Source organism: Camarhynchus parvulus, chromosome 13, assembly GCF_901933205.1.
Source record: "Camarhynchus parvulus chromosome 13, STF_HiC, whole genome shotgun sequence".
In the NCBI taxonomy this organism is placed as follows: domain Eukaryota; kingdom Metazoa; phylum Chordata; class Aves; order Passeriformes; family Thraupidae; genus Camarhynchus; species Camarhynchus parvulus.
In genome coordinates this window covers 7,522,376-7,548,915 of record NC_044583.1, presented here as the reverse complement: position 1 = coordinate 7,548,915, position 26,540 = coordinate 7,522,376, and the positions used below count along the sequence as shown (strand labels likewise).

The following is a 26,540-nucleotide window of genomic DNA, read 5'->3' as shown; positions in this document are numbered from 1 at the left end:
GATGTTTCTAAATTACTCTGATAAAAGACTGTGAAAAATGAACCTGTGGTAAATTGCATCATCCTTGTTGTGTGTGTTCAGATGGGGATAAAACACAGAACCCTCGTGTTCAGGTCATGCTCAGCACCCCACGGTGGGGGCAATCCCATGGGTTCTGCTGTGATTTACCCAAATGTCCCTGCATTTCCAGCTGTGCTGCTTTCCTCCTCTGCACTGCAAATCTTGCATCAGCTCATGGTTGTGGAGACACCAGATTTCTCTTCAATGGAAGGCAAAAAGCTGCTCTGGAGGGAAGCCCCCAGCCACTGAGCACAGGACCCCCAGCAGCTCCCAGTGTTCAGTGAATGGGAATGAATGGGAGACTTTAAAGTGTTCTAGGCCAGCTTGGATGGGGCTCTGGATCAGCCTGCTCCAGTGGAAGGTGTCCCTGCCCATGGTGGGCTTTGGAATGAGATGGTCTTTAAGGTCTCTTCCAGCCCAAACCAATTTGTGGTGCTATGAAGCAGCTGCTAGGTGAAAATGTGAGTTAAAAATTGGTACTGAGGAAACACTTGTAATAAAACAGCCTCTCCAAACATGTCTTTAAATGAAGTACATCACCACAAGTTACTGTAGGCAGAAGTGGGGAGTATCTGCTTGGCAGAATTGTTAGAAATTAAAGCAAGCCCAGTCTCTGAGGGTGTAGCTGGGTTTGCTGGCTGTTGTGGTGCTGGAGTATATGTAAGTGGTTTATTTATATGTAAATATGAGAAAGCAGAAACATAAACCCTCTTGGGTATTTGACTATTCTAAAATAAACCCACACAACCACATATTTTGAGGGACATAATGCTGATGCTACAACCATATCAAACAGGAATACCCCTGCTGGCAGCCTGCTGGTTTTGCTTGAGAGGAAAAAATCTCTCTTAAATAAGAAGTGCCTCATAAATCAGTCTCCACATGATGATGTTTCCATCAGCCCCATACCCTGGGCAATCTGTGGTCTGGCTCCAACCTCCCACTTTCCCACCCGTTGTAAAGCAGGAGTGACTGTGCATGAAAGGAGATGCCTGGATGTGAAACCAGCTGAGAAATATCCCAGTCACTTCTCTTTTCCCATCAGATATTGCTTCAGTTCCTGTTTCCTAATGCTGCCTCTTTCACGGTCTCCAAGCCCTCTCCCTAGTTTCTTGTCAAGAATTCCTGAACCTTGGACAAAGACATACCTGAGCTATTTTAAATCTTTGAGGTTCCTATTGCATCTTGTCTTCAAAAGGGTGTTTATTGTCCTTTCTACATAATTTTTCCCTTTTTTGTGACTACAAGCAATACAAGCTAGAGTAAGACATTTGCACCATGCTATCTCTAGGGCTCTAGCCACAGTTCTTAAAGGGCTTTTCCACCCTAAATGATGATCCTGTGGAAGTGGTGGGTGTGTGGTACATGGCTCCTGAATACTCAGTCAGTCCCACAGCAGCCTGATCACGAGCAACTGTCCACAACAGCGCCAAAGAATTCTGCAGCTATAATTTTGAGAGCTGTAAGGAAAAGGAAATAGGAAGTAAAGCTGCTGTAATGCATTTTTTGCATGCTTCAGTGTGGTGCTGTTTACTTTGTGGAAGTTTTTTTAATTTCCATTTGCATTTGAGTGTTGTAACCAGCAGCTGCAGCTCTTCAGCTGAGCTCAGCGCTGGGGTTTTCCATGGTGCAATTGACCCAGGGGCACTTCTCAGTGGCTGCATCCTGCCATCACCAGGGCTTTGCAGTGATGGTATTTAGCACAGGGGGAAGGGAAAGGAGCCAATAGATGCATTTATCTGGAAGCAGGAGCCTCCCAAGGGCAGCAGAGCCAGGCTGGGAGCTGGCAGCACAACAGCTCCTCTCTGCAAAGGTACTCTGATATAATTTGAATTTTTTATTGCTTGTTACACAAGCATAGAAGTGGTGGAGAGATACCAGAAGTGCAGTCCTGACAGTGGAGATGCACTGGTTTGCCACTATCCTGGTGCTGGAGAAAAGACCCCAAACTAATTTAGTGGACACTGGGGAAGAATTGAGGGCAGGTAAACCTAGACCCTGTAGCTTTAATAACTCTTGGGCAATTCCATCTAAGTAAGTTTGTATCTTGTTTGAACTGCAAGTAGCTTAAAGCTGCTGCAGCCATCCTTGGATTTAATTCTATTTTACCCTCTGAAGAGCAGTAAAACAGTGGTTTCCATGTGCTGGGTGCTGTGGGCTCTCATGGGTTGGCATGAATCAAAATAATTTAGGATCAATACTGAGTGCTCTGAAAAGCAGAGGAAAACAAGGAAAACATTCTGGTGGAGCTCCCTGCACAACTGTGTCTCTGGCACAGTAAGTACTGCATTTTCAAAATGAAACTTTTTGTTTTGGCTGGGTTTATTTTTTGGGTTTTGTTCATTCATAGCGGAAGCCAAACTCTACTGATTCACAACTTTCCTTTTCTACTTTTTGTTTCTTCCATATTTCCAGCTTTCTCTGTCTTTCACTGCACATATTCTTTTTTCTTTTTTTTCTGTGCTTATTTTTCCTGTTCTCTGTTCCAGTGGAGCATGAGAAGGCAATGTTTGCCATGTGTGAATAGGAACATCATGCAAAAAAAGAGAAACTTCCAAGGCACCAGCTTCCCAACTCATCTGTGCCAATTACCTTTCACTCGTATATTTTTCTGTAGGAAATGAGGAATTGTCTACTGTGGCTTACTCTAGCAATAATGAACATTAAAATTGCCTTCACAGAACTTTTTCACATTTTACAGAGGGCAAGGGCCCTCTTGGGCTTTAGTTATTGCATCTAGATCATTTGAGAAAATAAATGCCTGAGAAATTGAAAGCACTTGTGATCCCAGCTGTGAGAGATCAGAGCCCAGGGCAGGCTGGGCTTCTCAGGGCTCTGCAGAAGCAATGGCTGTGCTCATCTCATTGTCCCTCTGGAGCCAGAAGCAGGGCAGCAGAGGGGCCTCCACATCCTCCTGCAGTAGTCTCAGCCTGTGAAGGTAATTCCCTCCTTCTGGTTCAGTCAGAGCTTTTGGTCCCGTACTTCTTGGTTTGGGGGAGGAGTATTTGTTATTGATGTTTCATCTTTCCTTGGATAATAAGTTTAGAATCCTTGGTGGTTTTTGGAGTGTGATAAAGCAAGTATTAAGCCAGCACTTTAGTGTACAGAATGCCACAGCTGGGGTAGAAATGCCATGTACATTCTGTTGGATTCACCCCTGCTTTTGGAGCTGATATGGGTGGGTTCACCTGGGGGCTTTATGCTGTTGAACTTGTGCAGTGAAGAAACGTGCAATGAGTGAGGGAACAGACACTGACAGCAGTGTTCCTGTGTCTGGCAGGAGTGAAAGAACAGGAGGCTAACCATAAACCTTAACTGAAACATCAAAAATCAAATTCAAAACACCAAAATCAACCAGGAACAGCTCCTCTGCAAGTGTGGTCTGCAGCTGGCTGCTGATTGAAGAAAGATGATTAACAGGTGGTAAATCAGTGCACTGAGCAGGAGGGGAAAAGCAGAAAGTTTCAGGTGGACTGCACCACCTGCAATGATCTGATTTCTGTATGAAGAACATGGCAGAATTAAGATAATTGTAAGATAATTTGTATGTGAAGGGACCTCAGGAGGGCTGTACTCCAGCATCCTACCTGTGGTCAGCTGCTAGGTCAGACCAAGTTGCCCTGAGCTGTTTCCAATCTGGGAAACCTCCCATGAGCTGTCCCACTCTTTGGCTGACCTTGCAGGAAGAAGCACCCCCTAATACCCTGGCTAAACTTGTTATTTTGGCTTTTGCCCTTTGTCCCCCTTCTGTTTTGTGCCCTTACCATGCACCCTGGGCAGAGCCTGGGTCTGCTCTCTCAATAAGCCCCTGGCAGGAGAGTGTTGTGAGCCTCCAAAACCTCTCCTTCTGCAGCAGAACAGCTCCTCTCTCAGCCAGGGCTCAGTGCCCTGGTTGTGCTGGTGGCTTCAGGCTTTTGGGGCTTTTTTCTCCATTTTGTCAGTGCCTTTCTTGTTTTGGAAGAACAGAAAACTGGGCACGGTGTTCTAGTGCAGTCTGCTGTGTTCCAGGTAGAGGAGAGAATCCCTTCCTCCCATCTTTTGGGTGTGCTTCTCTTGGTGTGCATCCATGTGGAGGCCTAAAGAGAAAAGGCTGTGTGAGCTGCAGAGCCAAGCAGGAGCTGACTTGGTGGCCCCAGACCACACTGGCTGCTGGAACTTTGGGGCATGGAATTGGTGGGATAGTCAAAGAGTGCCTGAGAGGGATAATAACAAAAATAAATGCTTCTGCAGAGATCAGCCTGCTATAAGCCCATGAGTTACAGCTGAGTCATTTCCCACCGGTGAGAGGTGAGGTGGAAGGAATGGATAAATCCATGGATAAATGGGGAAAAGGAAGCATGTTCTTGGTTCTTCAGACATGGCCTTACCTGGTGCCCACAGATACTTCTGGCAGTGCTGCAGCAGCAGCAGGTGAGCACTCTGCACGGTACAGAAACTCTTGGCTAGAAAGTCCTTTAGGCTAAATCTACACTGGCTACACAAACATTTTTGCTGCTGCCTCCCCAACAGGACAGCGAGTTTTCATTACAGAATCACAAGCAGCCACACAGGACACACCCTGATTTATGCATTAATACCAGGAAAGGCTGCAGTTCTGTTTGTCGCTCAGCAGACGGTGACGGTTGCCCCAGCATGTGAAATATTTCATGCCTGACACCTCAGTTCAGGAAATGGTGGTTTGCTCAGCAGAGGTGCAAGAGGCTGCAAGTTGTTATCAAGTGTAGCACGAGCCTTTCTCATAGTTTTTCTCAATTTTCTGAGTTTATTTTCCAGAGCAGAAAGCTGTGTTGGGCTCTTCATGGCACACAGTGGGGTACCCCAGCAGGCACTCCTGAGCTTGGGGGGCCTGCAGCAGGGGATGAGTCCTGAGCACCAAGTTCTTGAGTTTTTTACTGACTTTTGACACTGTAGCAAGTTCATTTTCCTGTAGTGCTGGGCTCACATCCTGCAGATCTCAGTGGCTGAGGTTCCTATTCCCCAAATGCAAGGTGCCTGAGGTTTGCTGAACCGCAGCAAGTTCATTGTGAAACTCTGCCACAAAGGTGGCTCAGCTGCCCTGGGTCGCTCTGTGAAGGGGTTGAAGATGAGCCCTTGCAGGCCCTTTCCTGGTGGTAGGAATGGGTCTGTGCTGAGGGGTGCTGTGCCCATCCTGTGTGTGGGAGGGCAGCTGTGGGTTTCCCACACATCCTCTCTGCTGGGAGGAGAGCACTGTGCTGAGGGCAGCGTCGCACTCACCCCTCCCCAGCTCCTGCTCTGAAAGCAAAAAGAAACAAACTGGAGGACCAGCATCTTGCTCCTTGTCTTTCCAAAGGCCGTGTGAATAGGTCATGGTGATGGGGTGGCTGCTTCCAGCCAAGGCAGTGGGAGGTGGGAGTGCAGCCCCTGCCCCCCTGGTGGCTCCAACGCTTCTGCAGATTCCTCCTCATTGCTAAAACAGGGAAACCTCTGCTCCAGGATGAGTCTTCAGCCTTCAAACATGGCTTAGGGAGCAAGTTGTTCCTCTTGACAAGAAGGACCTTCCTCAGGGAAATAAGCTGTTTCCCCTGAAATACAGAAATTTTGTCTCTACTTGGATCTGTAACGTTCCATGCAATCTGTTTATGTAGCACAGCATTGGTGCTCCAGCCTTGGCACTGGGAATGGTCAAATATCAGCCACGTGCAGCTCCCCTGACCCCTGCCTCCATCCCACTCTGGGGGTCTGTAGCTACAGGATCCCAGAATCATTTAGGCTGGAAAACCCTCTGAGATCATCCCTTGGAGTCCAACCATTCCCCCAGCACTGCCAGCCCCAGCACTAAACCATGTCCCCAGGTGCCACATCCACGTCTTTTAAATCCCTCCAGGGATGGTGACTCCACTGCTGCCCTGGCCACACCATTCCAGGGCTTGGCAGCGTTTTCCATGTAGAAATTGTTCTTCATATCCAATCTCAACCTCCCCTGGCACAGCTTGAGGCCCGTTCCTGTTGTCCTATCACTGACTACCTGGGAGAAGAGGCTGATCCCCTCTGGGCTCCACCCTCCTGTCCGGAAGCTGTAGAGAGCAATGAGGATCTGTCCTGAGCCTCTTCTCCAGAACATTTTAGTCCCTGCAGAAGCTGTCAGAGCAGAGTCTCATTCCTGATCCTGGAGGCACCACCTTGGCAGGACACCCACTGAGCCTGGCTGTACTCCTTGGCACTCCCTTCCTTGGTGGAAGGAGATGTCACCCTGCTGTGGAACCCAGAAAAAATGTTATTTCAAGGCTTCCTCATACCTGTGAGCAGATCAAGGGCTGTTCCCACTCTTAAATAACCCATGAATGCTCCTGTTACCTAAAGGTGTGTGCATTGTAATCAAACACCTTGGTGAGCTGCTTCTCTCAGGATGCTGATGAGGTAGAATATTTGTTACCTCTTTAATGTGAGTAAAATACTGCAGGGGAGTGAGCTGAGCTCTTCGTTAGGGATGGGACTGAGGGGCTCAGCCTGTGCTTCCAGCAAAGCTCCTCATGTTTCTCTGTGGGAAGCCTTGGGGGTTATAGAAGCATGGGGTGAAACAGGCAAGGCAGGAGAAATCCCTGCCTTGTAATGCTCCTCCAAAGCTGATGGTGAAGGATTGCCCTGGGTAGGAATAAAACAGAGAATTATTATTTCTGTGTGAAATACAGATGTCTAACATGGTCCACTTGCTGATTTTAAATATTGCCACGAGTAATCTATGCCATATTCCTCCAGAATTGTTAAAAATATCGTAAGAACTAGCCTGTTCCACAAGGCTGGAACAGGCCAGCACAGTCCCCACTCTGCTCCCTGCTTTCTTCAACAATAAAAATGGTGAAAACAAAGCTGGTACCTGTCTGGACTTGTCTTCCCAGTTAGTTTCTGCTGCCTGAACACTCTTGGTGAAATCTTTGTAATATTAAGCCGATGAAAGAACAAACTCAGTGAAACATATTCTTGCAAGTGAGATATTGAAACTGGGCATATTTAGTGGATATGCTGTGCTTCACCTGGCTCTTGTTATTTAATAGTGATATGTGTAATGCTTGTGCTCAGTTCAGTTTGAACCAGGGCCAGTATTCTTATGCTGTTTGCTGTCCTTCATTCTCTGCGTTATCAATGCCAAACCACCCATGCTTTGAAGGGAGCAAAACCTCCAGCTATTTTCTGGTTGCCCAGAGTTCCTCAGCCCCTTCTCCTTCCTCCTCCCTTTGAGAACCTGCCTTTTACCACTCCCTTGTTTTTGTGTTTTCAGCCATTGATCCATACAAACAGAACAAAGTCCTTCCCTCTGCCTGTGGCTGGCAGGCAGCTGTTTGTGCTCAGGCTGTTGTGTCGTCCTGTTGAAGCTGAATTCCCCTGGAAGGTCCCCAGAAGATGCTGGACACATCTTGGCTTGCCCCAGCTTTGATGCTGTGACCACAGTGTGCTGAGTGGTGGGGAACAAGCCCAGCAGGCAGGAGTCCTTGGCTGAAGTGTGACACCATTACTGCAGAACAGGTGCTGAGCTCATCTGTGACAGCTGAGCACCCACCCTGTCCCCACAGCTCAGCTAACATGTTCTGCTGCTGTTCTGGCCCAGGGGCTGTGCCCTGGCAGCCTGGTGGGCCACCAGCTCAGCCTTTGCTCCCTGCTGGAGCTGGGAGACCCTGGTGAGCTCTGAGCTGCTGCTCTGGGCTGTGACAGCTTCTCACCCCTCAGCCCACCTGACACCTCAGGCTGGCTGGGGCTGACTGCCAGGCCCTTCAAAGGCTCCATGGTGAGGTTTCTGTATGAATCATGAGCAAAATGAAGGGAGGGGATCATTCTGAAGCTAAAAAGGCTGAGGAGAGCTGCACTGTTTGTGTCAGCTGTCAGAAAGCAAGGAGAGGGGCTGGGTTTGCTGCCCTGTTTTCCCTACAGATCAGATCCCTTATTCCTGGATATCTCTCGCTGTTTCCCAGTGCCTGATCCATCCATGTGTTTGTGTTAGATTCCCAGCCTCACACAGCAGAACAGATGGTAACTGCCTTGGTGTTGATGCAGACAGACCCTGGTAACTCCTGGCACAGAGGTTTTGGTGGGATGGGTCATTTGATCTGCTCCTTGCCCAGTCGCTGGCCCTCCTCATCTCTGAGCCCTGTGGCTGCAGATCCTCCTGGCCACCTCACCTTCCTGTCATGCTGCCTGTGGTCTGGCACTGCCCTTCCACCATGCTCAGTGAGTTGGGAATGTTCATGCCTGGCAGCCCTGAGTCCTTCAAACTGTGTGACATCTCTGCTCATATCCAACTGGGGACCAAATCCAGCAGGGTGAGCAGATTTTCTAGGTTTTAGGCAATTTATGACTTCTGCTGGCTCGGGCTGATGTGCCTTTGTGGGAGTCCAGCTAATGGCAGCGTGTGCCATGCTCCTGTTGGAACTTTGGAAGGGGCTATGGGAAGTTTTCCTATTTTCCAGCTCCTGCTTTTTCTGGGGAAGCTGTGCTAGGACAGAGTGCATGGCAGGGAACCACGCTGGCTGCATTCACATCCTGACCTTATCAGGACAAATGAGACCAAAGGTTAGTGGGGAATGACATGGTGCCAGTATTGGGGTTACCTTGGTGCCCCATGCTGCTGCACCAACAAGCTTTTCTTGTTGCTTTTATTACTGCCTTGGGGGGTTTTGCACATAGAAGGGCTGGAGAGAAACAGGAATGAGTTAACAGTGGGAGAAATATTGAAGAGGATAGGAAAATGTGGGAGAAAAAACAACTGAAGTGCAGCACTGTGGTGGGAGAGGGTGCAGGCAGTGGACTGAAGCAATTGGTGAAAGGGAAAACACAACTTAGATACAGCTGGTCCATGAAAATGACACTTTCCTCCCTATCTCCCTTTCTAGGAAAGATGTTTCTCCATCTAAGCTCTAACACTAACTTTTCTACAGATAACATTTCTTTCCTTCTCCGAGAGAGGCTTTTGCCCTGAGGAGGTTTCTGTCTTTATCATGTTGTGTTTTTACAAACATGGGGGAAAACTGGGCCCTTGTGGAACTGGAGAGGAGGAATGATCCTCAATAGAGAGAAGTGTTTGTAGTCCAAGACATTTGGTTGCTTTCTAAGCAATGGTTTGCCTTTGCACCACAAATAAATACCCCATTGCTTTTTGCAGTTATAAATTCATAGCTGTGACGCTGCTATCTGTTCCAGGTGTGATATTGCAAATCATGTGACTGCCTGGAAATGTGTGTGATTATCAGGATTCAGTCATCACAGCAAATAAGGGTGAAAGGATGACTGCAGGATGACTTTCTGCTGCCTGGAAGGCAAAAAGTCTATGTGAGGTGCCACTCTCTGGGCAGCCAAGAGCCAGAGACTTCGCCAGGCACTGCTGAGCCACTCACTGCGAACCCATTTGGACAAAAACTGGGGGAAAAGCAACAACTCCTTGTGTACAGGTCCCAGTTTTCCCTCAGAAAAGCTTCAGTTGCCAGATGTGTGAGATCCTGCCTCTGCAGCCCTGAAACCTCTGCTGGCACAAGGCAGCAGCTGCTTCCAGCTGAGTGCAGGATGCTGCAGGGCAGGACCTGTGCTTGAGCTGCTGCAGAGCTTTCCTGCATACAGCATGTGGGATTATGTCTGACACTATTTCAGGAAGTTTTGTTCTGCTGATGGCCTAAGGCTCCAAAGCTAAATAAAGGGATTTTTTTGTGTGTGTGTGTGTTTCTTTGTTTTTGAATGGTTCCAAGGCTCACAGGTGAGCTGCAGCCAGTGATGGTGTAAGGATGGGGTAGGTGATGGAAAGCCTTCCAAGCCTGCAGCAGTAGCTCCATTCATTTCCTAAATGCTCAGTGATTACACAACGACTCCTTTTTGTTTTCCACCTCAGAGAAGTTATCTTTATTTTTGCAACAGCTGCACTGCCTTTAGATCTTTCTGTCATGCAAGGTTCATGGCACAAGAACCTTCTTGCCCTTTGAGCCCTGCCCATAGGAACTTTCCTTTATTGCTCTGGCTGGGTTTGAAAGGGCTGAGCAGCTCTCCCCAGGGACCTGCTCTCCTGTGATGGGAACACTTCCCAGGTGAATTTAGCTGTGTGCACAGGACAGGTGAAAACAGCTCTTATTCCAACAAAAGAAGAGTTGGGTTTATGAAGAGTTTACTGGGTTTGTGAAGAGCTTGATTAGGATAGGCAAGTTCACAGAAATCCAGAGTCAAGGTTCAAAACTGTTTCTATCACATGGTCTGTGCAGGGAGTTAATGCTAAAGAGCTGATGATGCTCCTCTGTGTACAGGTGGCCTAAAAGTCTCTTTAGTCTATTGCTTTCTGCCAGTCCCACCTGCCCTGGAGGTGATGGAGGAGCAGTCAGGCACCAGCTCAGCACAGCAGCCCCCAAGTCCCCCCCTCCTGAGCTGGAGAGCACCACTTTGTTTTTCTTCCCCACCCAAAGAGTTCAAAACAACAAAACTGACAATGTATATCAGGGGTGGAATTTATCCATCCAGATGCTTCAATAGCTGAATAACTACCAAATTCTGTCCTGGGACTTCACCACTTTCACTGGTAAAATACCCAGCCTGCGGTCAGACATGCAGGTACCTTGGCAGGCAACAAGGGAAAGCATTTCCAACATCCTGGTAAAATAGTCTTGGGGCATGTCTCTGGTCCCTGGCTGTGAGGCACTTGTTGCTGCTTTCTTCTAATCCCAAAACTTGCTCTAACCTTTTATCTGTGAACATTTCAATGCTGGGGTGGTTTTTTTGCATGTAAGCATATTTGTGAAAAGCATGCCCCTTTTAATGCACGAATGGCTGAATCAATCTCTACCTTATTTTTAGCAATGCTTGCATCATAGAAAGTTTCCCATCTCTCTCCTGCCCCTTCCCCCCACGTGTGGTAAACTTGCAAGGGCTCTCAAACCTGATTTCCTCCTTGTGCTGGTGGTGCTGAGCTGGGGTCCTGTCCCTGGGCTGCAGGTAGCTCTGGGCCTACAGCCCCACTTTCTTTCCCTGGTAGGAGCTGCTGCTGCAGCTGGCCAAGACACAAATCTGGTCATGGAATCATAGAATCATCAAATGCTTTGGGCTGGAAGGGACCTTAAAGGTCAGTTTTCTCCAACCTGCCATGGGCTTGGACACCTTTCATTATCCCAGGCTGCTCCAAGCCCCTCTCAGCCTGGCCTTGAACACTTCCAGGGATAGGGCAGCCACAGTTTCTCTGGGCAACCTGTGCCAGGGCCTCAGCACCCTCCAGAGTCAGGAATTTCTTCCCAGGGTCTATTCAGTCCAGCCCTACCCCGTGTCAGCTTTTAGCCATGTCCCTTGTCCTGTCACTGCCTGCCCAAGTTCAAAGTTGCTCTCTGTCTCTTTTATAAGTTCACTTTAAACACTTGAAGGCTGAGACTCTGGTGGGTGATTGCTTGTGCACAAAATGTTCCTGCTCTAGACCTGCAGGGTTTCAGGGGTGTGTGTGATTTAAGGCAGTCCAGGAACCCAGGGAGTCCCAGCTGCAGGGGATTCCCAACACAGGGACCTTCAGGCCAGGGAGTGTGGCAGCTCTGGGGGGACAGCCCAGTCCCAGCCACAGTCCCACCTCCTGCAGGGCCTGCCTGAGCTCATCAGAAGCTGCTCTCTGCCCAAGGTGCCTCCTGGGCTGCCAGGGAGGGCTGGTTAATGATTGACATGAAAAGGGACCTCCCCAGGCTGCCCCTCCACTTCGCTGTGCTGGCTCTGAGGCCCATGACCTGGCACTCGGTTTTCCCTGTTCCCTCAATGAGCTCTCAGCTCTCCCTGCCCTGCAGGCCAGTGCAGCAAAGCCTGTGCCAAAGGCAGTAGGAAATGTCCTCTTTGTTCCAGCCCCTTGGGCTGGGTCTTCCTCTCCTGCAGCCCAATATTCTCCTTGGCTCTGGCCCAGAAAATGAAGTTATTCCCCAGAGGCCAGCACAGCAGAGGGGTTTTCCAGGCAGAGTCAGTGCCTGTGGCTCTCACACACTGCCTCAGCCTCACTTGTATCCAAGCACACGATGCAATGATGTTAGACCCTTACAGCATGAAATACAGCAAATGAATCAAATATTCAGGGGAAAACCAGCTTGCTTTCCCCTTGCCTTCTGAATTGTGCCTGTGCTCTCTTTTTAGGCAAACCTGAGGTCTTTAACTAGGGCTTCACTGCTGCTCTAGTACCAAAGCCAGTGGTTCTGCTGATGAACATCCACAGCAGGGACTTGCTGTGCAGGACTTTTCAGCATAGCCTTGCTCTGAGTCAGGTCTGAGCTGCAGATGATGACAAGTACAAACTAACCACCAGCACCAGGGCTCCCCTTCCCTGCCATGTGGGATTCCAGCCACCAGCTGCACTTGGAAGAGGCTGGGGGGTAGAGCAAACTAAATTCTTTGCGCTTTCATGAGTCATGAAAAAACCCCTCCAACTGTCTCAACAGTGCATCTGTTTGGGTGTTTTCAAGGAAGCTGGAATGCATCCTCAGAGCTCTTCCATGAGAAAAAGTAAACATGTAACATATAAAACATTTTATTAAACAACATTTTATACAACACTTTATATACAAAAATAAAATGTACATGAAAAATAATCTTTTCCAGCTTAGTGATTTGATTCCTATCTATTACACACACACATTAGAACCTCTTCCATCCAGCACTTGCCTGCATATGCTGATCCAGAGGATCTGTGGGATGTTACAGCTTGTGTGCAGTACTGGAGGAATCCCCACAGAGTGCCAGAAGGAATCTACAAAAGGCATGGTAAAAATAAAGAGGTCTGTCCCTATCAGTGCAAAATTGTTTCATGCAGCAGCTCTGGAACTCTTCTGGGGAAAGGGATCGGGCATGTCTATGGCAGAGAGCATTCCTAGGAGTGCACCTGGGGAATGCACCAGGTGGAAGCAAAGCCTAAACTGAATTTTCACATTTTAGTGGTCTATTTACAGAGTTGAATGGTCTGAAAGGTGAACTATATGATGGAGTAAATCAAAGAAGAGATGGCCCATTAGCGTAATTTTTCTCCAGAAGTGTAATGACAGTTAAGCTCAACGTCACCAGTGTTGCACAGGTAAGCAGCAATCAAAACTAACAGTCAGAGACTTGTCTGCAGTGTCTCCTGTAAGCACTCTGTGGGTAAAGTGCTCACCACAGCACACATGGGGAGGATGGTAACCTGCTCCCCAGGCCTGTGGCACCCCACCAGCTCAGGCTCCATGGCACAGTGACACCTTCCAGCAGAAGCTTCACCTCCAGAGCAGTGAGGTGGGAGCTGCAGCTGAGCACCTTGAGCACCAGAGTCCTGCCAGTGAGATGGGTTCCTTTTGAACATTGATCATGGTTGTTTTCATGCTAACTCTTCCAGGCCTACAGTTGAAACGGAATAGAAAAGCCACTTTCCTCCTTCAGTCAGTAACAAAAAATTTCTTCCACTCTCCCACGCTTGTTGAAGTTTCGATCCAAGAGCAGTTTGTGGTTGGAGGAAGCCAAGGGTTTACAATCCACAGGGAATGACTTGCATGGTTGGCCTCACTGTATCCAGCCAGGAGAAGTCTAGGTTTTTCTGGTCGTAGAACCTGAAATCTATCTCTCCTAGAGAAAAGGAACCAATGAATGGGCACTGAATTAATGCAGCAAGAGCAAAATAGTGTATAGATATATAAAAAATAAATATCAAAAATGGAAAGATTTCTCAGATGAGAGTAAGTACTTTATTATTTTCCTAAAGCACATCAAACTTTCTATTAAACTGTTTCTTTTAAGCTATTGCTAGAGGAAATTCTTCAGTTATATTCCAAGGAGTTCCTGAAAGCTGACGTAACTTACACATGCATAACCCTGAGATCTGTAGGCTTTGCTTACTGGAGGTGTTTTTGACTTTTCCTTTTTGTCAACAAATTCCTTAAAACGTTCCAACAGGCTGCTTGGGTATCTCAGAGCACAAGGATGGGGAATTCCACCATTTCCTTTGCTGCCTCCCAGTCAGTGCCTTATCAGCATCCCCCTGTGGCCCTGCCTGTCAGGGCCAGCCCAGGAGCTGTACCTGATGTGGTGTCAATGTCCCCATCCTGCTCCTTGTATCCGTAGGTGCTGCACAAGCTCTGGGTGCCTGACTCGTTGGTCAGAAAGCCTTTGCCCCCAATGCTGGTGCTGTGCCAGTCTTGGGCTGGTCCAAGCAGCTGCAAGAGAACAAGGAGATGGTAAAAACTGCTCCTTCCTGCCGTGGGTGCAATGTTTACTTGCCATTAATTAGAAGACAGGTAAGCAACATGATCTATTTTCTCATGCTAAGTTATAGAAAACTTGTTTTGTCAGTTAAAAAAAAAACAGTTCATGCAAAACAGCAAGGGCTGGAGCACCTTTCCATCTCTTCCTATCTTATCAGTGGGATGAGTGTGACGTCTGGAAATGCAGATTAGAAGCTAAACATGTCAGAGGTGGAGGGAAGGGCAAAACTGAAAAGTCTAGAGGATCATTGCAGACCCTAATACAACAACCTGAGAGCAAGGAAATGGCCTCAAGTTGTGCCAAGGGAAGTTTATATTGGGTATTAGGGAAAAAATTGTCAAGCATTGGAACAGGCTGTCCAGGGAAGTGGTGGAGTCATCATCCCTGGAAGTGTTCAAAAAGTGATGATATGGCACCTGAGGACATGGTTAAATGAACATGGTGGTGGTGCTGGGCTGATGGTTGGACATTAATGATTCTGTGATTCTATGAACCTCTAGTCCTAGCAGTAAACTTCCTCTGACTTTCACATGAAGGGTAAATATTTCCCTTGGTGTGTCCTCTCCAGTTCATGTTTGCAAAGCAGCTTTCTTTTTATTTTTAATTTTTCAGGCTTCCTCATTAAGAAAGAGTATGTTCAGCTCACAAGACTGGATCAGATACCTGCTCCCCTTTCTCTCTTGGTACAAACACCAACTTTGGACAATTTTATTCTGACCAGAAAATCTGCTTTTACCTTAAAAATATCCTGATTTATTTCCTCTTCATCTTCGTCTGTGACTGTTTTGTAAGCACATAAAAAAAAAGGGAAGAAAACATAGATGTCAAGTTTTAGCCCTCATACTTCTGCTTCTTCACCACAAAACCTGCTTCATATTCTCTTGCCACACAACATGACCACTTTTTATTCACCCCAGACTCCTCACAGCCCTTCATCTCTGATGCTCTTCAACAACTGCATGTGGAGGTGCAGGGCTCCAGCCAGCTCTGATGCCTCCCCAGGGCTCAACAGAGCAGAGCCCACTTGCTGTGGAAGGTGATAGGAGGAAGATGATTTGCACCCTCAGTGAAGAACCACTCTGATCTATCCATGTTAATTATTTATTTCAGTGGCAAGCATGGCTACCTCCACCATCTCTGCTGGAGCAGGAGGCATTTCAGACCCATGGGTAGGTGGCATGTGCCAGCTCTTCCCTTCTGCACCCTGGTTGGTTTGGTAACTCCAAATTCCCAAATCTGTCAGGTGGGGGTTGTTTTTTCTACAAGACAGCTCTTTTTTCTCCTGTTGGCCCAGCAGAGCAGTGAAAGACTGGGCTGGGAAAAAGGAAATACCCACCCTCTGAGGAGGAAGCCAGGGGAGACACCTGGAGCTGGTAGAGGTCGTTGGTGCTGTCAGCCATGGTCACCTCCATTGGTGGCCTCCAGTCGCTCAGGGAGCCGCTCACCTCGCAGGAGGACAGGTCTGTGGGATGCACCAGGGGTTGGCACTCACAGGACAGACAGACAGCCCTCCTTCCTCCCTGCCAGTCTGACACTGCAGCTGCCCCAGCCCCAGGACTCATCTCTGACCGCGGGTTTAGCACAAATGGCATTTTGCACTCTGCTCAGCCCTCAACCCAGCGTCTCACCTAAGGTGATGGCTGTGCTCTCCACCTCCACTTCCTGCCCTGCATAGTCGTGAATGGTGTAGCCACTGTGGTCATCTGGCAGAGGAGTGTTGGTTAAGCTTTCTGCTGACTCTTTCAGCCTTGTCTCTTCATAACACTGAAAACAAGGGTAAAGCATGAAAGACTTGTCTAAGAACGTGCAAGTTCCCATATGAAAAAAGTTAAGAAAGAAAACCACCAAAACCACTAGCTTCTTAAGCTGCCTCTACAGACACACACATACCTTTCTCTTGCTCTTGTTTCTTGCCTCTCTTGAAGACTTTGACTTCCTTTCTGTGAAATAAAATAAGACGAATGTGAGAAAGGGCTGCACATTTTAGGCAAGTGTGAGCTCTTGCAGCCTTGAAACCTGCTCAGCAAGCTCAACTACTGCCCCCACCAGCCAGACCCCTGACCCCCTGATGCTGCCTTAAGGCATCTTTAAGGAATTTGGGATAAAATGAACTGTTTGTACAAGCTGTTCCCAGCAATGCCCAGTGAGCAAGCCCCGTAGCACCAGTGCTACCAACAGGTCAGTCACCCCCTGCTTACACAGAGCAGGACCTTTAAGAGCTGTTTAAGCAGGGAATTGCCAAGGGTTTACCTTTCTTCTGGTGCTTTGTCAAGGGTGGCAGCATCCTGTAAACCCTGACAGCACTGGAGCCCTTGTTGATGCTTTTATCCTTCACTTCTTCAATGTCAGGCAGGGAATTCATGGCACAGCGGAAATTTGCCTTCCAGGTTTTTGGATCAGGATCTTTCTCACCTTCTTTATACCTTCCTATAAATAAGAGAGAGGTTGTGTATTTTAGACGTCCCAGTGCTGGTTTTTCCCACTAAAAGATACCAACATTCTATTTTCTGACATACATACTAGTAGTTAATCTAACTACCAGTGTAAGGCAAGGCAAAAGAAAGCCTTGTTTAAGGCAGTCATGTGAGTGATGGGACTGCAAAGGCAGCACCCACCTGTGTGAATGGCCCAGCTCCTGAAAAGGCAGGCATCCTTCTCCATGTCCCAGCCATGCTTAGCTGCATGTTTCCATGGGATTTGGAAGATCCTCTTATCCTGAAATTTAACCAATAGAGGTTTGAATTAAAAAGGAAATGTCACATGCCAGTTTGGAATGATGGATTTAATCAGAGTTCTCAGTTGCAGTTCAGAAATGTTCTAACACCCTCTGCTCTGTATTTTAGAGCAGGGGGGTTATAACTATTGGCATATAACTACAGTGGCTATTTAATCTATATTTTAATTAAATAGCCATGGTTCCATCTATTTTGTTCATGGCATTTAAGGTTTTTTATGATTTCTGAAATTGGGAAAAAACCCCAAAGGTACTACAGTACAGTAGAACTGAGCAATATTATCAACTTTATCCCCAAATAATTTCAATACATTGCATCTAACATATTAGTATTTCCTAAATTAAAGCATTTTTTTCTAGATACACATTTTGTCAGAGAATCCCCTTTTTTAAGTTGCCCATAATATCCTGAAGCAATCCTACAAAAAATGTAGCTTAAATATCCTCTTGGGGTGGATATGGAAACTTCAGAGGCTTGGTTCAATAAGCTCAGTGATCTCGACCTGTGCTACACCCTGGTAACAGGGATATGCATTACAGACCAAAAAATGCAACATTTCTTTCTGGCAGGATCTTAAAAATGGAAGCAACTGGAATGTAACAGCAGCTGCTTATCTGGAACAGGAGGTGACTTGGCTCAATGAGCAGCAGGAGTTAAAAGAGATTTTGAAGGCTTCTTCGTTCTCCAACATACCCAGAATGTTTTCATTGCAATTTATCATTCCCCTCCTGGGAATTTTCTGAGGGAAAAATGGAACTAGTCCACTGTGTACGAAGCAGAGCTATCTTTTCTGCAAACAAAAACTGTTGCTTTTTAAGCATAATGCTGGCAGGTTTTCTCCATGTCTTTTCCTTTATGATCTTGACTTGTGTTTAGTGTCATTTAAGAACAAGGAATATTAATGCCACACAAGTAGTACTACTAATGATGATGATAGTACAAAGCAGCCTCACCTTGTTAATCCATATCAGTCCAGGTATTTGATTGGAATCAATCTGCATTTCCAACCACGGCCTCATGCGCATTCTTGACACCGGCATGTTGGCTGTGCAAAGAGTGACAAACAGGTCAGACAAACTCTCGTCGCTGTTTTTAACCACTCTGCAGTGTCGCCCCTCCCATGCCGCCTGTGCTCAGCATCACCACTGTGCTACCGAGAGCCACTTTGCCAGAGTTTAAACTCGCTCAGTGCTTCTCACCCTCTCTTGGAGGGAAGCGCTTCCTGCTCCGCCTGGCTCAGCTCCAAAGCAGGGCTCAGGTTTGGAATTCGGCAGAGGGGCCGATGGCAGCAGCGGGTGCTGAGCCCGTGCTGCGTGGGGAGCTCTGCTGGGACCGCTCAGCCCGCGGGGCCGGTTCCGAGCCCGGTTCCGAGCCCGTTCTGGGTCCCGCCAGCACCGCCACTGTGTGCGGATGTCCCCTCGCCCTACAGCCACGGAGAGGCACCGACTGCAAAATCCTCTCCTAAAAAGTTTATTATTAATTAAGTTGCGCAAGGCAGGGGCAGCGGTGCTGCTGCAGGTGGGGATCCCCAGTCCCACCGCGGCCCGTCCTGAGCAGCGCCGCGAGCACCGGCCCTCCTGGCGCTTCCTCCGCACAAATAATTTCCTGTTTGCGGTGTTTTTCCGAGACACGCGGCCCAAGACTGCCCCAAGAACGCGTTTCTAACTTTCACCAGCAACCCGCTCAGCGGAGTCCCGGAGAGTGCCCGCCCCGGGCCAGGTCTGCCGGGGGCACCCGGAGCAGCGGGGCTCGGGCCGCCCGCTCCGCTCCGCCGGGGCTCAGCGGCCGAGAGGAGCCGAGCCCGGCCCCGCGGCTCCGCACGGACAGCCCTGCCCAGCCCGGCCTGTCCCCCGGGGCTTGTGCTGCCCGCTGGAGGATGCGCGGTGCCCACCCCGCCGGCTGCGGGGCAGTGCCCCCGCTCCGCCTGCTCAACTGCTCCGCTCACTGCGGCCGGTGCTGCCGCCTCTCGACCAGCGGAGTTCAGCGGCGCCGAGCCCCTGGCACCGCTCCCAGGGACCCTGCGGGACGCCTTCCTTCTCCTGGAGCCTCCGCGCAGAGCGGGGGCTAACGGCGGGATGGGATAAGACAGGATAGGATAGGATGGGATGGGATGGGATAGGGTGGATAGAATAGGATGGGACAGGATGGGATAGAGTGGATAGGATAGGATGGGACAGGATGGGATAGGGTGGATAGGATAGGATGGGATAGATTGCACCCGGACCCACCTGCTGTGCCCTGCAGTGCCGAGCTGTGGCTGTCCCGGCCGACGCGCACCCTCCGCCCGCCGCCCGGCTCTGGCAGCCGCGGGCCGCGCCCGCGGGTATAACGCGGCGGCTCCGGGATTCCCCGCGCCCGGGCCCGGCCGCCGCCCGGCCAATCCGCGCCGCGGCGAGGGGTGGACGCGCCAGTCATTGGCGGCCGCCGCAGCATCACTTCGGGGAAATCACGCTGTTGTAGCACCAGCGGCTCGGGGGCGCGGCTCGCCCGCTGCCGGCCCCGGCCCCGCCCCGCGGCCCGCCCGCGCTTCCCCCGCCGGATCCAGCGCCGCCCGGGATCCAGCGCCGGGTCCCTGTCCCACCGAAGGATCCCCTTTCTATCCCATGGAGGGATCTAATCCTTGTCCCATTGAAGGGTCCACTGTCTATCCCATGGAGGGATGTAGTCCCTGTCCCACGGAGGGACCCTGTCCCCATCCTCCCAAGGGACCCAGCCCCCGTCCCGCAGGGAAATCCTGTTCCCTTCCCACAGAGGGATTCAGCCCCCCTTTCAGGAAGAGACGGTGGAGTTGCGAGAGCAATTCCTGTGCACATCACGGTGCACCTAAATCAGGGACCAGCCTGTGCCAGGCACCTGCCTGGCCTCAGCTCACCAGCGGCAGGACAAGGGGAATGGCTTAACAGAAGGATGGGTTCCGATTAGAAACTAAAAAGAAATTCTTTCCTGTGAGGGTGGTGACACCCTGCAACAGGTTGGCCAGAGAGGATGTTCTGTCCCTGGAAGCGTTCAACGATAGCTTGGATGGGGCTTGAAGCAGCCTGCTCTGGTGGAAGGTGTCCCTGTTGCAAGGTGTTGGCACCTTTAAGGTCCCTTCCAATCCAAACCAGCCTGGGATTCTGGGATTCTATGATAAATGGTGGCCAGTGGTATTGTCCCCTCTTATCCCTCTTGGAGGAAGCCTGAGGAAGGGAAATGGCAGCATGGCAGAAGGCTACTGAAACCATCAGGATTTCTTTTCAGTCCACTGTAACTGCATGACAGGGGGATTAGATTTTCACCCAATGACTTCAGGGTGCATTCCATTCAGCAGATATTAGAGCATTTTTAATTACTTCCATAATTTGAAGGGAGGTTTGTAGTCATATGCAACAGGAATTTATATTGGGAGAGAGGCACAAAGATGCATGAGCTGAGACAGGAGTGTGACACCACCACACTGAGTGCCTGCTCTGGCAAGTTTTCTTCTTTTAATATAAATATAAAAGAAAAGCCCCAACCTGGTTTTAACTGCAGAGAAACACCCTGTAGGAGTCCCATGATTTCTCTTAAGTAATGTTTTTTTGTCTGCTTGGCACACCTAACTTGTGATAGGATCCTCCAGTCGGGTCTTTATGCTGAGAGAGGCACCATTCACCACCGAGATTTCACTGTAGATAAAGATACAACATATTAGGTAAATTTAAAAATAATCAAAGAAGGAGAGATACTAGATATTACTAGGCAAATAGAAACTAACATAAACGTAACCTGAAAAAGACAGAAGATATTTGATGTTTCAATGTAAATGTCATCTACAAAAATAGTCACACCACCTCTTATACAACATAAATATTGACAAGAAAGGATTATGCTTTTGAGTTACAACCTCCCATGGTTTGCTTTCATTGCTCACCCAGCTTTAGAAAAAACGCATTCTGAGCTTCCTGGTTTCATGGGCCAAGGTCTGCACACACCAAATGTATCAAACATCTTAAATACTGAATTTTGAACAGTAACTTTTTTTTTGATCCATGACTTCAGTACTCTTGAGACCCTTACTGCCTTTTTTAGTCTATATCTTGTCAGGAATTGACATCAGACACCAAATAAATTGACCTAGAATAGAAATGCGTGATGGAAAGTTAACAGCCCCACCCCTCAATCTCCTCTTCTTTCCTCGGGCTTAAACCCAGGCAGATCCTACATAATGAAACCTAATTGACCTTTCTATCTGTCCTGTCCCACATCTGCATGGCACGTTTTCATGGAGCAGGGCCTGCCCAGCCCGGGATGCCGTATGCTTGTTTGTTTTTTTGCTATCTTTCTGCTGAAACAAGGAAATAACTTGTGTCTCCACAGTGTTATTGAGTGTCAGGCTCCCTCATAGCACTCTTACAAAGCCTTCTCCTTATTAAACTGACTCCTTCCTCTCATTTATCCCACTACACTAACCACTCTTTCAGCAGCTTACCTAAGGTAACAAGAATATACACTTAAATTTGTCATGTATAAAAGTATAATGAAGGAATAATCTCAGGGAGTTGTTAAATGGTTGGCCATAAAGCCCTTCTGCTCCACCCAGTTAATCACCCAAGAATTTCCATAATGCCAACATCTTTATTCTCTGCAGAATCATAGCCCTGCTCCAGCTTTATTTCACAGGTGTCTTACCTTGGACACCTTTTTTTCATATTCTCTCCATGAATTACCAGTTCCCTTGTTTTATCAGTAAGCTGAGAGACAGAGAAGCAGATCACTGACATATTTTATCACATTTGCTTGATCCAGGGGCATCCCAAGTCTAGGATTGTTGAATGCAGAAGTAATATCTAATAGTATCTTTATTTTAAACCAAATTCAATACCAAACTGATCCTCCAGCAAGTTGTGTTTGTTATCCCATAACACATACCTCTCCCTCTCAGCCCTGAGATAAAGAACTCCTAGGAAAACTGGAATTTAACTGATACCAAAAACGCGACCTGGATGACATCAGCCATGGAGCTCCTGGCATAGCCTCCAAGGAGGGAGGTTATGGATCAGATACACAGGCTCTAACAGGGCTCTTTTTTCTCTGGCATCATTGCTCTTGTTTAAGCAGCTCAGGGTGGCTCTGATCCTGAGCTAATGGAAGAAATCGTGGTTAATGTAGAACCCTGTGTGCCATGGGATGAACCTGAGGCTCTGAACATCCAGGAACACTTTGAGGAGCTGGAAGGTAAAGGGCAGAAAACCAGCACACCTCAGGGCAGGCATGCTTGCCAGGGTGAGCACAGACTGAAGAGATGCATTCACCTCCAGGTGAGCCTCAGGTTCTAAATCTCTAAGGTGTCTTGGGGAAAGAGCTTGAGCATTGTCCCAGGCGCTCCTGACAGTCTTTGCTTTGCAGATTTTCCCTTCCCCTGTGAACCAGCCAGGGGAGAAGGTCCACAGTGTGGATGTGTGCTGTGACCGTGGGGAGATGGGGACAGGGAGAGCTGGGGTTGGGGCTGCTGCAGAAAGCTGCCTCTGGTGACCTGGTAGTGAGCCCAGAGAGGCAGCAGAGCCCCATTCTGCATGCCCAGGCAGTAATTGTGGTGGGGGGAGTGAACAACCACAGGATGGGGCAGGGGTTTGTGGAGGGGATGAGCTGGAGCACTGTGAGAGGGAGCCTCTTATCTCTTTCCTCGTGGCCCTGGCTGTTTCCTTCCATCTCTGCATCAGGACCTTCCCATGCCCACCAGGCTCACCAGCCCTTGCAGACCCCATTTTGAAGGTTTTTTTGTTCCTCTTTTCTACCTGCTTTAAGAGAAACCTGCTTTAATTCAAGCCCTCTCCAACTTCCCTCCAACCCCACCTGCTTCTGTCCCTTTTCCCCATCAACTCAGAAACAAACCTTCCTTTTTTGAGTGGGACTTAAAAATTGGGTGCAGAGCTGTTCCTATAACCCAAACATTGTCATGGTTCCCCACTAAGGAGCACCCAACTGCTGTCACAGTTTGGTGACTGAGGTCATCTGTGGGCAGGAAATGTCTCTTCCTCCCAGGGGCTTTCCAGGTAGCGAGGGGTTAATGCAGAGTGGGTTTTTTTAGGAGCAGGGATGGAGTATCAGCCTTAAAAACTGCCAAGGGGCAGCCAACCAAAACGAGCTGCTTCTGGGTCAGAAGCCATGAGTGTTCAGGACTAGCTGCAGGCTGTTTCTATTTCTTATAAATGCCTATTTTACAGAAAGGAACTCTGGCTGAAGCACATGCAGGAGAATGAATGTCAGAAATGTTGAAACTCTGCCCAGCTGGCATGATGTAATCCCAGCAAGTGCTCTGATCTGCAAGCTACAATAAATATATCTGGGGATGGGCCGTTTACAGTTTCCTGGAATTGGAAAGACCTATCTCAAGACTCAAAATTATTCCAGTTTTTTTCCCCAATAATAACACAGCAATTTTTTTAATTAGACCAAACAAGATTGTGTGCTTGTTTTGGTGGGAATAAAGGAAGTTGCAAAAAAACTTCACTTGTGGTCTTGGACTTTCCATGCTCCTTGAAGGAGGACACAGACATGCCATGAACAATTTGCTGAGGGAAGTTCTGTGAGCTGCAGGCACCTGGCAGCTCTGGCAGTTTTGCTGACAAGGGCGCAGACCTGCAGCAGCCTGAGCTCCTTAAAAAGGCCAAAGGGACCTGGACCCTCCCACTGGGTCTTCACCCAGGGCGCAGCAGAGCAGCTGTGGGACACTCGCGGGGCTGTGCTGACCTGGGCTGCCCTGGGGTCCTGCCCTCCTGGCCACTGACCCCCCAAATCAAATGGGAATCCATGGACTTGAGACTGCTGGAGTCCTGCCAGAGAAGCTGGGGCTGAGATCAGTGGAAAAAGTATGAGTTGTGTCTTCAAGTTCTCTAATTTGCCCTTAGAGTGTCCATCTGAGAATGTGAATGGACCTGCAGAGCAGGAGCCAAGCCAAAGGGACGAGCAGCACGTGGCACAAGGCTGGCTGTGCCGCTCCTGGCTCCTGGCTGGGGAAGTTTGTTCCTTCCTGGACTGATTGGAAAAGGTGCCAAACGTCCTGGCTGTGGGAAGGGAAGGACAGGCAGTGCCTGTGGCTGCTGTGTGCTGCTGTGCCTCCATCATCCCTTCTCAGGGGTGGGCAGGGGTTTCTGGGGGCTCAGGGAGGCCACCCCACGTCCTGCCCAGCCCCTCCTGCTGCCCTCCAGCAGCTGGAGCAGGCCAGCAGGGACACCCTGGGGATGGACCCAGCCCTCCAGGAGAGTCAGCTGGAAGTGAGGCTGCAGTGCAGTGACCTGTGAGTGTTTCACCTCTGCTTCATCTCGGAAAGAACATCCATAAAGCCTGCTTTGTTTGAAGTGGTCTGTCCTGTCCTTGTGCAAAGAGGATGCCAAGAGGAAGTGGAGGCAGGATGCAGTGGGAGGGGGGCTTGTCCCAGCTGGGACAGACCGTGGGTGAACAGCAGGATGGGACCTGGGCTGAGCTGGGCTCCTGGTCCCAGTGCTGAGGGCAGCCATGGTGCCATCGAAGACCTTGTAGGACCATAGCAGAGAGTGAAAATCATGTGCTAAAACATCTGAGTTGTATTGCCTATATTTTAAATATTGATTGGCTTTTAACCTTGATGCCAACTGCAAACATCTCTGCCCAGACACAGACTGTGAGGGAGAGCAGCAGCCTTAACAGATAATACCACAAATTACATAAGCAAGGCTCAGATTTGGTGCTTGAAAAACATCTGCCTGAGGCAGGTGTGGTGCTCCTGTCCCGCTGGGGCCAGAGCAGTCACAGCTGTCACTTGTGGCTCTTGGATTTTTGATGCCCTCAAAGGGGGTGCTGTAAGCACTGGTTGTGTCCCCCCAAGCAAAAGGAGAAGCCAAGTGACACCTCCATCCAGCTGGATGCTGGAAGAGGGAGCTGGGGCTCAGCTGAGCCGCTGCTGAGGGACAGTGGCAGATCTGCAAGGAGGGAAGGACCTCTTGCAACCTTCTCCCAACCAAGGAATGGGGGACCCCTTGAGCAGCACCCAGCAAGGGGGACCCTGGGGAAGGGACCAGCTCTCCCACACGACTCCTTGTTCAAACTCATCGCCTTCCCGTTTGGTGGGAGTGATTTTTCCTGAAATAAACACGGATTTAATTTTTTATTATTATTTTTAATGTCCTCTGCAGTCCCAGTGGAGATTCCCAGCCACCAACTCACCAGCTGTGGCTGAAATCTCACATCAGAGTGGTTTTGTTGTCCCCTCCCTTTTTTTTTTGTCCCTCCTTCTTTTTTTGTGTGCACCCCCTTTTTTTTCTATCCCCCTTTTTTCCGTCCCTCTTTATTTAATGTCCCCCCTTTTTTGTGACCCCCTTTTTTATGTCCCTCCTTCTCTTTCCTGTTTTCGTTGCCTGTTTCTTTCGTCCCCTCTCCTTTTTCCTCCCCTTTTTTGCCATGCCTTTTTCTTTAATCCTTCCCCCTTCCTCTTCTTTTATTCCCCTTAATTTTCGCGTCGCTGTTGTTTGTGTGTTTCTATTTATTAATTAATATAGTTAGTTAGTCAGATAGTTATTTATTTGGTTAGTTAGTTAGGCAGTCAGTTCGTCAGTTATTAGTCAGATCATTTATAGTTAGTTAGTTAGTTAGTCAGACTAGTTAGTTAGTTAGTTAGTTAGTTAGTTAGTTAGTTAGTTAGTTAGTTAGATTGATTGGTTGGTTAGTTAGTTAGTTAGTTAGTTAGTTAGTTAGTTAGTTAGTTAGTTAGTTAGCCAGTCAGGCAGTTAATCAGTTAGTTAGTTAGTTAGTCAGTTAGTTAGTTAGTCAGTTAGTTAGTCCGGCAGTCAGTCAGTTAGTCAGTTAGTTAGTTAGTTTATTTATCTATGTATCTATCTATTTATTTGTCTATTTATCTATGTATTTATTTATTTATTTATTTATTTATTTATTTATTTATTTATTTAGTCAGTTAGGTTGGTTGGTTAGTTAGTTAGTTAGTTAGTTAGTTAGTTAGTTAGTTAGTTAGTTAGTTAGTTAGTTAGCTAGTCCGGCAGTCAGTCAGTTAGTCAGTTAGTTAGTTAGTCAGTTTATTTATCTTTTTATCTATTTATTTATTTGTCTATTTATCTATTTATTTATTTATTTATTTATTTATTTATTTAGTCAGTCAGGTTAGTTAGTTAGTTAGTTAGTTAGTTGGTTAGTTAGTTAGGTAGGTAGTTAGTTAGTGTGTTTCCGATGTTCCCCGACCCTCCGCTCCCCTCCGCTCGCACATCCCCGTTCTCCCGCTCCCCTCCCCTCCGCTCCCGCCCAGTTTCGGTTTCCCGCGGGAGCGGCGGCGGCGGGAGCGGTTTCCGGGAATCGGCGCTGCGGGGCGCGGCCGCGGGGGGGCGCTGCGGGGCCGGCTCGGGAGGCAGGGCCGGCAGCTCGGGGTGGAAAATGCGAATTTTGTCATTGGCTTTTGGCAAATAGTGAAATGAATATTGTATGTGTCACGTTAGAAAGTTATGCTGTATTAATTTTCTTAAGCAGTGCTGTATTAAAATTTGATAGTATGGTAAATGTAGTTTTGTAGTTAAAATGTAACTTTCGTAGTTGAAATAGAAGCTGTGTATGTGGAATATTTTTTTTTAAGAAAGC

At 48.4% G+C, this 26,540-nt stretch overlaps 1 protein-coding gene across 1 annotated transcript; it reads right to left on the bottom strand.

Moving 5' to 3' along the window:
- Nucleotides 1-12,653: 12,653 nt before the first annotated feature.
- IRF1 (interferon regulatory factor 1) lies at nucleotides 12,654-19,249 on the bottom strand. Its single transcript, XM_030957416.1, has 10 exons — nucleotides 19,190-19,249; nucleotides 17,915-18,006; nucleotides 16,842-16,941; nucleotides 16,477-16,653; nucleotides 16,117-16,166; nucleotides 15,855-15,990; nucleotides 15,563-15,688; nucleotides 14,963-15,006; nucleotides 14,042-14,177; nucleotides 12,654-13,590 (listed from the first exon to the last, which is right to left on the bottom strand). The coding sequence occupies exons 2-10, from the start codon at nucleotides 17,999-18,001 to the stop codon at nucleotides 13,493-13,495; spliced, it is 954 nt and encodes a 317-aa protein (XP_030813276.1). The 5' UTR covers nucleotides 18,002-18,006; nucleotides 19,190-19,249; the 3' UTR covers nucleotides 12,654-13,492.
- Between the last annotated feature and the right edge of the window lie 7,291 nt (nucleotides 19,250-26,540).

Coding starts and splice junctions, on each gene's coding strand:
- IRF1 (XM_030957416.1), bottom strand. CDS start 18,001: ATGCCGGTGTCAAGAATGCGCATGAGGCCGTGGTTGGAAATGCAGATT. Junction 16,942..17,914: donor GACTGATATGGATTAACAAG/GTGAGGCTGCTT, acceptor GTTAAATTTCAG/GATAAGAGGATCTTCCAAAT. Junction 15,007..15,562: donor CCTGGCTTCCTCCTCAGAGG/GTGGGTATTTCC, acceptor CTTACAAAACAG/TCACAGACGAAGATGAAGAG.